Source organism: Megascapheus bottae, chromosome 18 (assembly GCF_031878675.1).
Source record: "Megascapheus bottae isolate mThoBot1 chromosome 18, mThoBot2.hap1, whole genome shotgun sequence".
Lineage (NCBI taxonomy): Eukaryota > Metazoa > Chordata > Mammalia > Rodentia > Geomyidae > Megascapheus > Megascapheus bottae.
Window position 1 is genome coordinate 22,600,168 of NC_143526.1, and position 16,372 is coordinate 22,616,539.

At 38.2% G+C, this 16,372-nt stretch overlaps 1 protein-coding gene across 8 annotated transcripts in view; it reads right to left on the reverse strand.

The window, feature by feature from the left end:
• The window catches only part of Plcb4 (phospholipase C beta 4), a 353,129-nt gene that overhangs the window by 93,058 nt on the left and 243,699 nt on the right, over positions 1 to 16,372 (reverse strand). For all 8 annotated transcript variants that reach the window (XM_090352005.1, XM_090352009.1, XM_090352003.1 and 5 more), the window contains 3 exons: positions 13,620 to 13,700; positions 12,520 to 12,579; positions 11,069 to 11,212 (listed from right to left, as the gene is read on the reverse strand). In XM_090352005.1, coding sequence (XP_090208131.1) covers positions 11,069 to 11,212; positions 12,520 to 12,579; positions 13,620 to 13,700 — 285 coding nt within the window. The remainder of the gene's footprint in view (positions 1 to 11,068; positions 11,213 to 12,519; positions 12,580 to 13,619; positions 13,701 to 16,372) is intronic.

Consider the following 16,372-nt stretch of genomic DNA (forward strand, 5'->3'; position numbering starts at 1 on the left):
AGAAATCACAAAAGCTTTTGGAAAATCATTAATAATTTTCATAAAAGTTTCAAATTTGTTGGGTGCCAATGGCTCATACCTGTAATCCTAACTATTCAGAAGGCTGAGATCTGAGAATCATAGTTTGAAACTAGCCAGGGCAGGAAAGTCCTTGACATTCTTATCCAATCAACTACTCAGAAAAAGCTAGAAGTGGTGCTTTGGCTCACATGGTAGAGTGTTAGGGACAGTGCTCAGGCCCTGAGTTCAAGCCCCAGGACCTGAAAAAAAAAATCAAATTCCAAAGGTGAAGAAGCGAAAGGGGGAAAAGAGAACAACTGGAGACTTTCTGTTAACATAATTTGAATGTCTTCCAGGTAATACACATTGGTTGTCTGCTTGTCTCTGTCCTCAGAGTGAAGTTGAGCAAAGTTAAAGGAGAAAGGTACTAAGTGCCAGTGCCATCCCATGCTTAAGTCACTTTCTGACCATAGTGAAATAAATTGTCAGCTGTAAGTACAGGTGGCTGGATTTGACAGATAGAACTGGATAGGCTTGGATAATATTGATGCATGCCTAGTCACTCACAGAGAGTAAAAACAGACTGTCAGGCTGGCTGGTTATCTTGACAACACTGGGTAGGTAGGTCAAAAAGGACCTCAGAATAGTCACTGGGGAAAAGAGGACACTGTGATGCTCTCTGTAATGAGTCAGAGGCAGAAGTGTCAAATTCTCTTCCCCAAAGGAATTGTAATTCTGCTCTGTGGTGTTGTTGGGTGAAAATTTTCGCGTTGTCTAAGCCAGATGTTATAGATACCCTGTAACCATGTCCTACTGCATCTAAAAAAATCTTGTGCTCTCTAACCACATCTACTTCCAAAAATAGATTCTTGGATATACAGCACTGACAAAGAATATATATATATATATATATACACATTTTATATTTATTTTTACTTTCTGCCTTTACATAAACAACCCAGGGCATTTTTCTAGTGTTCTGGGTTGCTTATATAGAGGCTGTGTGTAAGTAAATTTCAAACTGCAACTATTTCCCTACAAACATCATAAATTACCTTAAAAGAAAACTCGATCCTTTCTTTTATGTAACACTAACTTGCCATCCAGATGGAACCTTTAAAATCTTAAAAATTTGAGAAAACCCAAAGCTTCTACCTTCCTATGCCAATGCGAGACCATTGTATTTTTTTTATAGTTAATTTCCTTTTGGGGGGAAAGGGGGCTTGGGGCTTGAACTCTGAGCCTGGGCACTGTCACTAATTCTTCAGCTCAAGGCTACCTCCTTACCCCTGGAGTCACAGCTCTATTTCCTCTTTTCTAGTGGTTACTTGGACATGAGTCTCACTTTTTTTTAGTTCCCAGGCTGGCTTTGAACTGAGATCCTCAGATCTCAGCCTCCTGAGTAGCTAGGATTATAGATGTGAGCCACCGCGCCTGGCTTGTAGTTAATTTTTTATCTCAACTCTTGTCAACTCTGTAAAATCATGTGCTAAGAATATGATTAAGAGGCTGGTGGATTCACAGGTGTGCCTGACTTTCACTGTATTCTTTGTAGTTACAATACCTAAGGTCACATTCTCTCTGAAATGCAGCAACTATCAGTCCCACTAGAGAAAATAGCACTTAACTTGCAGAAAACACTATCGAGTCTCAGTGACACCCATAATCAGTCCAGATTCCTTTGCCTAACATTTACCCAAGCAGGAAACCCTCTTGAATTCAAACAAATGGAGTGTATATATGGTCTTACAAACTAAACAAGACTTTTAATGTAAGAGCTATAAGATCTACATCAGTGGGCTTGAATTTCACTACCTGTCATTTAAGGAAGGTTCCCCTCATATCATCTACATGAGATGAAGTGCGTGGGTAAGTAGTAGCAGCAGGAAAAGAGGGATGATACATACAATATTCTTGGTAAAAGTTAATAAATAAACTCCAAGATGACATTACTGTTTAAATCCTTCTGGAAAAAAAGATGCTATGACATCACTAGCTGATTTCTTTGGTACAGCAATGGTTCTGAAAGATTTTATTTGATATTCAGTTCATAGAAGGAAAACAAGCTGTGGAAACCATTAAGTAACTGCCATCTTTGAGAAGATTCCGATGACAATGCCTGTCTTCTGAATGTGCTACAATAAAGAAACAGGTCTAGACAAGGATTTTACTGGTCAATTAAGACCTGACAATCTCCTTTAGATTGTAGATGTATACGGAATCTGTTGCAGAACACCCATTTGAGATGTGCCACAGATAACTACATCGAAACTTTAGCAACGTAGTGCATTAAAATGGTGCTGTGTGCTGAGCATCAACGGCTCACATCTATAATCCTACCTACTCAGAAGGCTGAGATCTGAGGGCTGCAGTTCAAAGCCGGTCCTAGGCAGGAAAATCTGTGAGACTCTTATCTCTAATTAACTACTCAAAAAAGAAAGAAGGAAGGAAGGGAGAAAGGGAAACAGAGAGAGAGGAGAGAGAAAGAGAGAGAGAAAGCAAGCAAGCAAGCAAAAAGCCAAAGTGGAGCTGTAGTTTAAGTGGCAGAGTGCTAACCTTGAACTGAAAAACCAGGGCCCGAGTTCAAGTCTCTCCTCTCTCTCTCTCTCTCTCTCTCTCTTCTCTCTCTCTCTCTCTCTCTCTCTCTCTCTCTCTCTCCATCTATCCCACATAATGCGCACATAATGCACCTGCTGCTGTGTTAATAGGCAGAAGGTGCCCATCTCAATCTTGATACAGGTGAGAAAAAGTGATGCAGCCTGTGAACTACAGCACAGAGCCTTGGTAGAATTCAGTATGTGGAGGGAGGACCACTGACATGGTTTAAAATACTAAACATCTATTGGTTAGCTATATGACCCTGGGCAAGTTTCTTAGCCTCCTTGTACCTAATTAGGTATAGAGGAAGAAATCTTCATCTGTAAAATGAGATTAAATCATATCCTCATTGCACTGACCTGTGAAAAATGAAACAATACTCACAAGCACTAAAATAACTCTTGCTGCTATGACTCTTATTACAGATCGGATGTCCCTTATTTGAAATACATGGGACCAGAAAGTATTCAGACTTGAGAATATTTGTAGATACATAGAGAAAAGTCTAAATGAAAACTCAATTTGTGGTTTACATATACTTTATCTAACTAGCCTGAAGGTAATTTTTTTCATATTTTATTTTATTATAAATTAGTTGTCCACGGTTTCAAATCAACATCTCAAAGGCAATTTTAATGTTTCTGTAGTTTGACTGCAACCCTTTATCTGAGGTCAGCTGTGAGATTTCCCACTTCTTAGCTTTATGCATGTGTTAATAGTGTTTTGGATTTTAGAGCTTTTCAGATTAGAAATTTTGGATTTAAGGATGTTGTACTTGAATTGTTATTAGGAGGGTCAGCCAATTTTCTGTAAAGCACAAAACATTGTTTCCAGCTTGGGGGCCACATATGATTCTCTGTTACACAGTTTTTATGTGTGTTTGCTTTAACAGCTTTAAAAATGTCAACATGGTTCTTCATTCAATGGCTCTCCAAAGAACTGCATTCGCAAAGTTTACATAGAACTCAGAGCAGTGAGTCTAATCTTCATGCATTCTTTCATTTGTGCCACTACCTGGTCTGGAACTCAGGGCCTCTCATTCCTGCATGGCTGGCTTATATTACCTGAGTCACATTTCCAGCCTTTTGCTGGCTAATGACAGACAAGGGTCTCATGTGTTTTTTTTTTTTTATTATTATTATTGTTGTTGTTTGTTTTTGCTGTGTGTGTGTGTGTGTGTGTGTGTTTGCTTTTGTTTTTTTTTTTTTTCATCAAGGGTTAGCTTTGAACTGCAATTCTCAGAGCTCAGCTTCCTGAGTAGGCTGGGATTACAAACTTGAGCCACCAGCATCCAGCCACCCTCATGCATTCTACTTTAGAATGATTAAGGATTAGAAAGCATACAAATATACTTGGGTCCATGTTACACAGATGTTATACTCCCAATGGCAGATTTTGCTACCAGTGAAAACTAGAGCTATATGGGAGACAGGGAAGCAATTTAAAATCAGTGACAACTTTCTTCCCTAGAGTCAAAAGGTGAAATCCAAATATTGCTTCCTGTTTCTAATGCAATTAGGAGGACTCATTGTGCATTCCCTTGGTGGACTCATTGGATAACACCTACAATTAGGGAAAATGAAAAGCTCTAGGCTGGGTCTCCAATCTCTTCATGAACTAGAAAGTTCACAAACACAACAGACAAGAGTTCTCCGCAGTGAAAATCATGTATCCCATGAATGTTGTAGCACTCTAAACAGACTGTGCCCAGGAGGCAGAAGGTTTCCAAAGATGAAAGATTTAATGGATTTACAATGTCATTAAAGCTGATGACATTGTTTTAAAGAGTAAGAAAATGAACACAATAAAATTTTTAAGTGATAAAATGCAGCATATTAAATTCTATCAATAGCAAGAGACCAACTGGATAAAATAAAAATGTGTTTGTGTGTGGGGATACCTCAAGTTAGGGAGGTCACCAGGGGCTGTACAGGGGATGGAAGTGGGGATTCCATTTGGGATGATAGAAATGTTTTAGAACTAGATAGAGGTGGTGGTAATACAGCCCTGGGTTGCGCTAAATGGAGATAAATTGCCACTTCTCAGTGGTTAATTTCATGTTATAAGTATTTTAATACAATTAAGGAAAGAATCAAAAGAGCCGTGAGAATGTACTCTAAGGGACTCTTATTTGTTTCCTCTTACTCTTCTGCACTTTCATGCTCTGCCACGAATCATGTTGTTTTTACACTTAAGAAGCAGCAGTCTCCAGGTGCTGTCCGTGCAAATGGCTAAAATGACTTTTCCACTATACTCAGTGTAGCTCTGGATGGACCATTGAGGAGCCTCCTTTCTCTCCTGATGCCATGGAAAGAACCTCATCAGGTGAGTGTATGTACCTAAATTCTCTTGGAGCATCAGAGTGACCTCTGATAGTGGCCAAGATACTTTAACTGTATGTATACACATTTTGCTGAAGAGTCTTAATTTTAAGTCGAGTGCTGACAAAAATGACAGGTAAGGGATTTCAACAGCAAACAGGGAAATATATTTTTAGAATGGCAAAAGGCTGAAGACACAGAGAACAAGGATGGAAGCATCAGTGCTGGCTGTACAGATAATTGCCGAATAGAATGTGATCTTGTTCCCATTGTATGACCTACAGCCTGGTCATGTGACAGAGACTCTTAGGAGAGGGTATTTTAAACACATTTATAGTGCTTACCCCTCTCTGCCCTGTACTAAGCAGATCCACACTACCTGATTAGCCCTATCATCATATCCTTAGTTAATCAGACTAAACTCTGGTCTTGACTTACCATACTGTTTTAATGCATATTCTGCCATATTATATGAATGATGTGTACCCCCTCAATGAAACTATACAGTACTAACTCCACTTCAAGCTTTCTCTTGTAACACAGGCCATATCTGGGCCAAGTTATTGCCTGATAGTCACCTTGAAAATAGGCTGACTGACAGCTCTAGTGAAAACTGGGTGACCATATGCAAATGATTGAACTGACGTCTGGAAATAGCATTTTAATATGAGGTGCTTTGAAAAACAAATTTTGAGTTGCAGAAACTGGATCATTTCCACGTGCTTTTATGATTGTTCTTTCTTCACCTAGATGTATGGGAGAGACAGTTCTCCAGATACACCTGTGGCTGTACGCAGTTGGATGAAATTTTCTCTGGGTCCAAACTGGTGATTTTTTTGTTTGTTTGTTTGGACCCCATAACAGTGGATCTCAAAACACTTGACTTATCATCAGCTTCTATTGGGAAGCCTGCTAAAACACAATTCTAAGCCAGTAACTAATGGCTCATGCCTATAATCCTGGGTCACCAGGAAGCTGAGCTTTGAGGATCAAGATTCAAAGGCAGGAAAATCTATGAGATTTGTATTTCCAATTAATCACCCCAAAGCCAAGAAGAACTACGGCTGATATGATAGAGGGCCAGCATTGGGTGAAAAGGCTAAGATACAGTACCTTGGCCCAGAGTTCAAGCCCTATTCATATACACACAACATCTAGGTTTGGGTTAGGGCTGTGGCTCAAGTGGTAGAGTGCTTGACTAGCAAATGCAAGATCCTGAGTTCAATCTCAGTACTGCCAGAAAAAAAAATGTTGCTAGTCTTCTTGAGTTTAGGCTGGAGTCTGTCCTGACAACTCTTATTGCTCGGAAACCTCTCAGAGGTGAGGTAGCTTTGTGTTTGACTATCTGCAGAGGAACTAATTGGGAGGCTGGGAGGCTCTGCAGGATGTTAGGCAAGCCAACAGGAGGAATTTAATAGAGAATTTGATTTTGTTTTCCCAATAAAACAAAGAATAAATCCCTTCTCCAGGAACTATTGCAAGTAAGTCTTCCATTTGACATAATTCAAGTGCAAACAAAGTGATTTTAACATTCACCTCGATTTGTTAAAACATTATTTTATCACCTGCAATAAATTACCTGACCTTTTTTATACACAAAAAAGAACATGTGTTACTTTTATAAACTAATTTCTATAGTAGTTATTCATGTACTTATTTGGTGACTTTGTCACAAAGCGTAATTTGTGAAGTTCGCCAAATATTTACAACCTGCATAAAGTCTAACAAGCAGTCTGGAAATTGTCTAAATTCAATCTCAATCTTTGCATTTTTGAACCTCATAATAAGCTTATTTTTGTAATCAAATGGAAATTCAACTTGGAATGAAATAACAGACTTATTTGTGGAAATTTTAAATGAGGATTGCCTTTCAGTCTTGGGTATAGCACAGTAAGTCTGATTTGGGTTTGCTGTGCAGCGCCAGCTGTAACTTAATGAAAGACATCTGAACGCCCTTTTACATTACTACAGATGGAAATTCTCCCAAGACAGTTGCACTGGGGTGGAGGTGGGAGAGAGATACAGAAGAGAAATAGAGAAATCAGAGTTGCTTTTCTGGCTAAATACATTGTTATAGTGCTTGATATTAAATAATTTGCCTAGTTTCCAGTTTAAAAAAAAAAGTATTGAGCAAAGAGAAGGGAATGAGTTGAGTGGGAGGAGGGGAGCTTTATAGATTAGGAAAAAGATGAGGAAATAGCTTTGCCACACAGCTCCTTTCATTCTCAAGTGTTTAATCTACATGACATATAAAATGTACCTCTATTGCCCAAAGGCACCCTGGGTTTGGGGTAAAAAGTGTCAGTAGTTTGTTAGGCAATTCTTCTAACAGAGGGATTTTCAAAAAGAAGAGGAAATGGAAGCTACATTGTTGAGCTGGAATGACAGGAAGGATTTAGGTAAGCAGGATATAATGATCCAAACTGGAAAGACACCAAGACACTGGGGTCAAAACCTCCAGTCTAGTCTTGGATTCTTCGCTGCAGCAGACTCATTACATGTTGAAAAATGACTCTAAAAATAATACCCTGGGATACCAGATTTTTTGTTCCTTTTAGACTATCATCAAATCATACGTTCTCAGTCTTCACATCAAAAGATCATTCGCCTAGCCTTTCCCTAACTAACCTGTGTGAAATCAAGGTATACAACCCTAGGATGATACAATTGTGACACCTCCTACCCCCATTTAACTACCCATGGTTTCAATTTCCACAGTATTGGTTACCCACAATCTGAAAATAGGGACTGGAAAGTTCCAGAAACAAGTGAAAGTTTTACATGAGCATGATGAAATCCTATGCTCTCCCATTCCAATATGAACCATTCCTTTGCCCAGCAATATTCTATCTGAATATGCCTTTTGGTTAGTTCCTTAGTCTGTAAGCAGGTTAACAGTCACAAAGTAAACCTTATTTTAATTAACAATGGTTCCTAACCACAAAGGAAGTGATATAGTAATTTTATTGCACTATACTTAGTGGATCATTTTATTATTAAGTATTAATGTAGCTAATTAACTATTGCTGTATCTAATGTACAAATTGAACTTTAACTGAGGTATGGACAAGGAGAAAACAGTGTCATACACACACACGGATTTTGATTCAATCTATGGTTTGTGGTATCCATGAAGGGTCTTGAAACCTATTTCCCATGAAAAAGCAAGGGGCTACTACACATCTTTACACCTAGGCTAGAACATATTGATTTGGGTAACACAACTATCTCCAGTGAACACATCTTTTTTTATTACGTGCTGGGCATTAACTGTAGGCAGGTTCTCTACTATGTGAGTCAAGCCCCCCAAACTTTCACTGATTGTTCTGGATGGTCAGGAGTCAGTAGTGGGCACTGATCCCTTTGGCTAGGTAAATAGCAGTGAATACTATAAAGAAAAATAAAACAGGATAATGAAATGGTGAAAGGTGGCAAAATGGGGAGCTTCTACTAAGATGATTTTTCCAGAAGGATGAGGGAGATGAAGACAAAACTATGCCTGTAACCTGCACAAAGAAGAGGACATATACGTTATCAGTGACCTGAAGTTATGAATTTTGTCTTGGTTTGGATCTAATAATTCTATCTGTGTGAACATGTCAATCATAAAAATCCTCTCATTGGGATGTCATGTGTTATGCTAAAGGGAACAATGTGAGGAAAGGATAAGGGATAAAATGGTGATGAAATTTTGTCAACACATGTGATGGTAAATATCATAGTCTAGACCCGTTACTTTAAGTTGTTAAATCAGGAAATGGGTAGGATTATACATGTACATGTTATATTTAATTAAAAATCAATGAACTTATGGGGCCGGGAGTTTCGCCTAGTGGTAGAGTGCTTGCCTAGCATGCACGAAGACCCAGGTTCGATTCCTCAGTACCACATGCATAGAAAAAAGCTGGAAGTGGTGCTGAGGCTCAAGTGGTAGAGCTCCAGTGCTCGGGCCCTGAGCTCAAGCCCAGGACTGGCAAAAAAAAATTAATGAACTTTTATAAAATTTTATTTGTATAGGGAAAAATATGCTAAATGTCATTTCCAAGTATCCACTAATCAAAATGACATACTCGACTAATGATAGATTGTCCACTGTATACAATGAAATTTGTATTTATATAGTATACCATTCGTGTGATGTAAATTCTTGGGTAATAGTTCTGGATAGCTGACATATTTTCTTTAGGAAGACCAGGCTTAAAAAAAGTATAGAATTGGAATTGCAAATCTAGTGATGGCAGAATTTTTATTTGTCTTGCTAGCTGAACTTAAATTTTAATAAAAATGCTTCTAGATTGTGGAGGGAGAAAAAATCCTTGAATCTTTTAAGTATACAACCCTTTTTTCCCCTCACATAATACCTACTTATGAGTGCATGGTCATGAGTGCAGTCATGGTTCTCAAACACAATAGGCCAAGAATGAAAGCAAAGAAATGATAAAAAGTAATCATGCATATTATTTTTCTGGCCACTCAGATTTACTAAACCATAACACTCCTTTTTTAAAAAAAATTGCTCCAGTTATGGGACTTTAACTCAGGCCCTTGTTCTTGCAAACCCCAGACAAAGATATAATTCTCCTTTATCCTATACGGAATTTCTATTTGTAAGATGAATGAGAAAGTAAATTACTCAAATTACTCAAATCCATGTCTCTGCAATGGAGGAATATAGGCTCATTCTACTTTACACATATGATTGCAAGATAATAGATGTTCCATTCAATGGTAAAGGTACCCTGGAAACAAATAATCAGAAGAAAACAGATTAAAGTCTGAAGCTTTTTAACTTCTTTGGCCAAAATCCCCTTGAGACTAGCTTGCTATATCAATGATATGTGGGGTATAAATGTTCATCCAATATTCAGTAAGCTATTGAGGAAGAAAGTGGATTTTCCCAGCCATCTAGAGATATACAGTCCAAAATGGTAGCCCTCAGTCATACAGACACCAGGCACTTTATATGGCTTATCTAATTTGAAAATATACCCCTGATGTTAAAGACTTAGAGAATGTAAACTATGACACTAAAAAGTCCTACATTGAGGGGCCGCAAGTGTAGCCTAGTGGTAGAGTGCTTGCCTAACATGCATGAAGCCTTGGGTTCAATTCCTCAGTACCTCATAGACAGAAAAAGCTAGAAACGGTGCTGTGGCTCAAGTGAGAACATTGAGAAAACTCAAGGACAGTTCCCAGGCTCTGTGTTTAAGCCCAGAACTGGCAAAAAAAAATTCTATATCGACAGCTTGTTAAAATGGGAATATTTCAGATATATCATGGTAAATAAAATATTTTACTGAAATGTCAATCTCTTGTGCTAAGGATAGAACCCAGAACTTTGAACATGGTAGGTATACATTCTAGTACTGAGCCACATCACATAGTATTTTTTCATTCTTCCCTTCTTTCTCTCCTTCTTCCCTTCCTTCCTTCCTTCCCTCCCTCCCTCCCTCCCTCCTTCCCTTCCCATCTCCTTCCTTCCTTCCTTCCTTCCTTCCTTCCTTCCTTCCTTCCTTCCTTCCTTCCTTCCTTCCTTCCTTTCTTTCCTACTGAACCTGGAATATTGGAGATACTATAAATGTACTCTGTGACTAAAAATGTTACAACAGCAAGAACATTTTTTTTTCTTTTTTAAATGTGGCTTTAAGAAAATTTAATTGATAGTTATGGATCACATTATATTTGTTCTGGCAGTGTAGTCTGAACCACTTGTATCCAGCTGTGGTTCTTAGACCGGCAGCATCTTACCATTTGAGACTTGTCAGAAAAGGAGACCTTGTGTCCCCACCCCAGGCCTAGTGAATCTGTATTTGTAACAAAATCCAAGCGAATCCCATACACATAAAATGTGAGAGGTCTAGGTTGGCTTTCCCTACATCTCATCTTTGTAGATATTTGGGTTTTTGACCCAGAGCAGAGTCAGTCCTAAATTTTCTATTTATCAGCTGAACATTAGAATTATTTTTAAAGTTAAATGATAATACAATTTTAAAATACACGTTAAATTTATTTTAAACATAAAACTTATACAACACACACACACACACACAACACACATACACATGCGCGCTCACGTGCGTGTGTGTGCACACACACACACACACACACAATAGTAGGGATAAGAATGTTGCTTTGATGTTAGGTGCTACCTTAGTTACTTCAGGATTTTCAGCCACCATGTAAGTGAAACTAATGTTCACTAGATCTGTACCACTGCAGACACACACTATCCGCCCTTCCAGATCATTTTCGGATTTTCCAACAGCTTCAAGAGCAGCCAGGATTTTTGGATCCTGTAGAGAGTTAAAAAAATGAGAAAAAGAAAAGAGATCACAGAGCATGAAAGAAACCATGGTAAACAGAAACCACATTGATGTAAAAATATGCATGGAGCAATGATTTATTTTTATTTTCCTTCTTAGAAATGCCTAGTCAGCTAATATTGCTCTAAAACTTTCACAGGTGAAATTCATAACACTAGATGTTATTTAAAATCCCCTAAGAAAGATACTATCAATTTCTTGGTTGAATAAACTAGTCAGTCTTTGTTTAGATTTTTCAGGTGTCACTATCAGGGGCCCTAGCGTTTGCCAATGGGATGGGAAAGCCTATGATTAGAAAATTCCATGTCCACAAAGATCCAAAGAGTTTTGCCCCACAGGCAGGCTAATCACAGAGGATTCTGTGAATACATTAGGCGTTCCCATCGCCAGTTAACACAGAGTAGTCTCAAAAGGAGATGAAGTCTTCCAAGCCTCCTGGATCAAAAAGAGAAAGCATTCATCTCTCCGAGTCATGGCATCCTCAGCTGGAATGAAAGCAGTGAAAGACTGCCCAAATTCATAAATAAAACAGTGTCTTTGTTCTCCAAAAGGCCTCAGAAAGCAATGCAAACATATAGTTACACAGAAAATTTAACTAACATAAAAGAAGCAGCTTTGAGAAAAAATAAAAAAAAACAAATGAAGAAATATAATTTTGTTTTGAACAGCTAAAAACCTGCAGGGCTATTACACAAAATGAAATAAATACTGTGCTTGAATATTTTAAAGAAACATCCTTTAAATACCTACTACCACCACACAAATAGCTTCTTATTCAGACCAATCAATCACTGTGAAGAACACTGATTGATGTTCTCTGCTTGGTTTTCTTTTATCCTTTCAGAGGCAAACTGAGCCTTCTAGGCCCACAGGTACACAGAGATATATGGCCGCCTCTGCTACTTAAATCTCCACATCAGCCAAAGATGAAATGAGTTGTTGCCAAAAATGTGGGATAAAGAAGTTTATAAACTCAACTTCTGAGCTAAAGGGAACTGGTTTTTTTTGTTTGTTTGGTTTTGATTCAAAGGTTTTCCTTTTCAAGGGTTAAAAACATTTCTAATATAAGCAAAGATAATGTAATCTATCACCAAAATTTAAGAAAATCAAAAGGTAAAAGAGTGTCTTTTTTTCCTCCCAAAGATGAGATTCCTATGCTGTATCAGTTCTTAATTCCAAGATGATGATGGGAAGAGACAAGGTAAACAACATCCTAGAGAATAGTTCCAACCTGTGTAAATCTATTTAGATGAAGAACAAACACCAATCACACATACCTTTGGTATGGCTCCCAGCCGTATACTGTTGATGAGGGAACATTCCAGTACTTGTCCTTCCTGAAGACAGAGAAGACATGTAATCCATGAGCTTAAATTCATGGCTCAACATAGGTAGCAAGCATCTATGTTGCCTCTTTTCTTTGTTTTGAAACAAAGTCCCACTATATAACACAGGCTAGCTATCAGACTGTTTACAAACTCAGAATCTTACAGCTCCAGTCTCTCAGCTGCTGGGATTACATGTATGTAATTAGCAAATTTCTGATGTCGAAGCCAATATTAATTAAAGAAGAGGAAGGAGTAAAAAAAAGAAACCCCAAGTAACAATAATAGTTATTTCCAGTGATCAGATGTAAGGGCCACTCCAAATTTTCTATTTCAAATATATATGAAGGCAACACTCAATAATAATTTATCAAAATTTTTATAGTTTTTTTTTTGTGGTTAATGGGGCTTGAACTTGGCCTGGGTGTTGTCCCTCAGCTCTTCAGCTCAAGGCTACTGACCTACCCTTGAGCCAAGCCCCACTTCCCTTTATAGTTTTATATGTATAATACCTCTAAGCATGTTTGAGTGCCCTGAAATGTGTATGTATATACAAAATATTAAGTGGGAATAATACTAAATTTCATAGAGCTGTAATTTTACTTTTCTTAATTCCAATTAAAATTTTTTTTGTATATGTATACTGTGTCATGTGTCAAATTAAGTCCCAGAGTAAAAGGATGATTGTACATTACATGTACCTTTTAGAATTTAGTCCCAGTAAATTTTTTTCTGGGAAATATTTCTAACTCAGAAAATTAAATCAGACCAGCATATTGTATGCTCTATATTCCCTTCATATACTCAATAAGTTGCAACTTAATATATATATATATATATATATATATGCCTTGCTTTGCATCTGCACTAGGATGTATAGGAATTAGGACAATGTCCTTGAGCCTTACTGTATCCTGATCCCAACATACAGAAGGATATTTTCAAATATATGGAACACTCATATGCTCAGGAGGACTCTGCTTCACTTCTCAAGTAATGACCTGGCCTAAACCACCAAGTGAGAAGAATCACCTCTGTTTCTTATGTTATACCTTGCCATCACACTTCCACGTCAAAAAGAAACCAAATTCATCCACCTTGAAGAGGCAGCTGGGTTCAAACACGAAGGACTCCTGTTAGGAAAGAAATATGTTGCCTTTCAATATCTTAAATTTAATAAAGATGCAAATATCTCTGAGGAAAGGAAAGGAAAATGAGCCTCTACCCAGGTACGCCCCGGTATATGCATTTGGAAAATTCTTTTCATTCTTCTTCTGCCCTGAAAGCAGACCAATGTCATAGCACATCCTCCTCTAGAACAAGTTTGAAAATAAACAAAAAGGTTGAAGGTCATATTGAAAGAAACTTTTTCTCAGGCTTTGGAAGAAGTTTTAGTCCTTGGTTTCTCTACATACAAGACAAACTGTTGTCTGAATCTAACTTAATGTCAAAAGTCAGGCCCAGTGCTAGGTTTGGTGGTACTTGTCTGTAATCCCAGAACACAGGTAGCAGAGCAGGAAGATCTCAAGCTTGAAGATGGTTCACACAGACTTCTGGGCCATGTTGGGCTCCATAGTAACAGCATGTCTCAAACAAAATAAAATAAACCAGGCCCAGTGATGTGTTCCAGGAGCTACTCTGGCAATTCTGGGCTACTTTTTTTGTGGACCACTTATGTGGACTTGGACACAAGTTACTGAGCACAAAACTATAGAACCAAATTCAAGAGGATTAGAGCCACTAGATTTTATTTGCTAGAAGTTCCTAGCCTATAGTAACAGGGTACCCATATGTTTAGGAATTCCAGGAAAATTATATGTAAAGGAGAGAGAAAGAGCGCTCAGGAAATGAACACAGGTGCCTGTGCCTTCCTTTTTATCTTACATCACAATCTTACAGCCACCTGTGCTTCAACAAATCTCTGTGCTTACTTCAGGTTCTCAAGAAACTGCCTTCCTAGATCACTGTCTGCCAGCAATTAAGAACTGGTCTGGTAAGCATGGCTCAAAGCAATGACTTTAATCAAGTAAATAGCAATGACAGGATTAAGATTTTTACGGATGGTTCAGGCTCAGTCTTATTTCCACAGATTAAAATATATCATGTGAAATGCCAGACAAACTGTACTATTCATCAAGGTAACTCCAGTTCTGTCTAAAGTGGCAGAATGTAGGACTTCATAGACTTAAGTGAAGCTAGCCCTTAATTCATTTGGGGATTGTTCAGGCAGAGGGAGAATTATCGTATGTATTTTAAACCCACAGCAGACATGTTTGGGGCACTGACAATATAGCAATGAATAAGACCAAGGCAAGGGAATGTTAGGTCCTTTGGAATCAAAACCCAGTCCCACCACTTTTATTATTTCTCCTAGAAAGACTCTTTCTAAGTGTAATTCTGCTTGTATTCTTTGATAAAGATAACATTTCTAAAATAGGAAAAGGCATTTGGGCAAGTTGAAGAAAAACAAGGGAGAAAAACAAAGGAAAGAGTGAAAGATTTCTTCCAGGATTCTTCCAGATTTCTTCCAGGAGCACCTGTTTGGCTCTACAATCCCTACCAAAGAAAGAAAAATGGGAAGAAATATTCATAAATGTCCAGCTGGCAAAACCAAGTCTGTGGTTAGGTGGAACAATGTGTAGAAAAGAAATTCTCCAGGGAGACCTCAACTGAGCTGAAGACTAGGTACCTAACAAAGCCTACAATCAGTTGATTATCTGTAGCTGAAAGGTTTCCAGACCAAAGGATTTCAAACCACTAGTGAAAAATCAGACTCAACATGAGAGGTCCACTAAAATCCATTGAAGGAAACAACAACAGAATCTATTTAGGTTTCTCGATACCTGCTTGGCCTTTTTTTCTTTCATATATTTTTATTGTAATTAATAGAAGGGTTACATGATATTTGCCAGATAGATGGTGCATTAATTCCCATACATTGATACCCTTTCACATGTCTTGGTCCCCATTTCCCTCCCTGCCACCCCTACCCCTCATCTTGTTTCCCCCCCTTCCCTATCCAATTTCAGATAACCAAATACAAATATATCCGATATATCAGGTAACAAAATGAGATACTGTAACAATATGAGATAACCAAGGGACAGCAAAAGAGATGAGAGATAACATAGTACCTTAAGAACAACAATCATTCATTATATGGCTTCTGTTTCTATATCCTAGAGATCCCTTTCATTTAGCGTCCTACTATCTGGCCTTTTATATCAAGGTTTTGCTCTACTGCAAATCTCTGCTAGGAGAGCCCGAGATTTCTACTGATTATGACAAATGAGGGAAACCATTGAGCCTAAGTTTCTTTGAGTCTGGCTTATTTCACTTAATATGATCTTTTCTAAGTCTTTCCATTTCCTAACAAATGGGGCAATGTCATTCTTTCTGACAGCAGAATAGAACCATTGTGTATAAGTACCACATCTTGTTGATGCACTCCTCAACTGAGGGACATCTGGGTTGGTTCCATATCTTTGCTATGGTAGATAGTGCTGCAAAGAACATTGTTGTGCTGGTGGATTTAGTATGTCTTTGTTTCTGGATGATTGGGTAAATGCCAAGTAGTGGAAATTGCTGGGACATAGGGGAGCTCTATGTTTAGTCTTTTGAGGAACTGCCATACTGCTTTCCATAGTGGTTGAACAAGTTTGCACTCCCACCAACAATGTAGTAGTGATCCCTCCTGGCCACATCCCCTCCAGCATCTGTTGTCATTCGTTTTTCTGATCCTGGCCATTCTAACTGGAGTGAGGTGGAATCTTAGAGTTGTTTGATTTGCATTTCTTTTATGGCC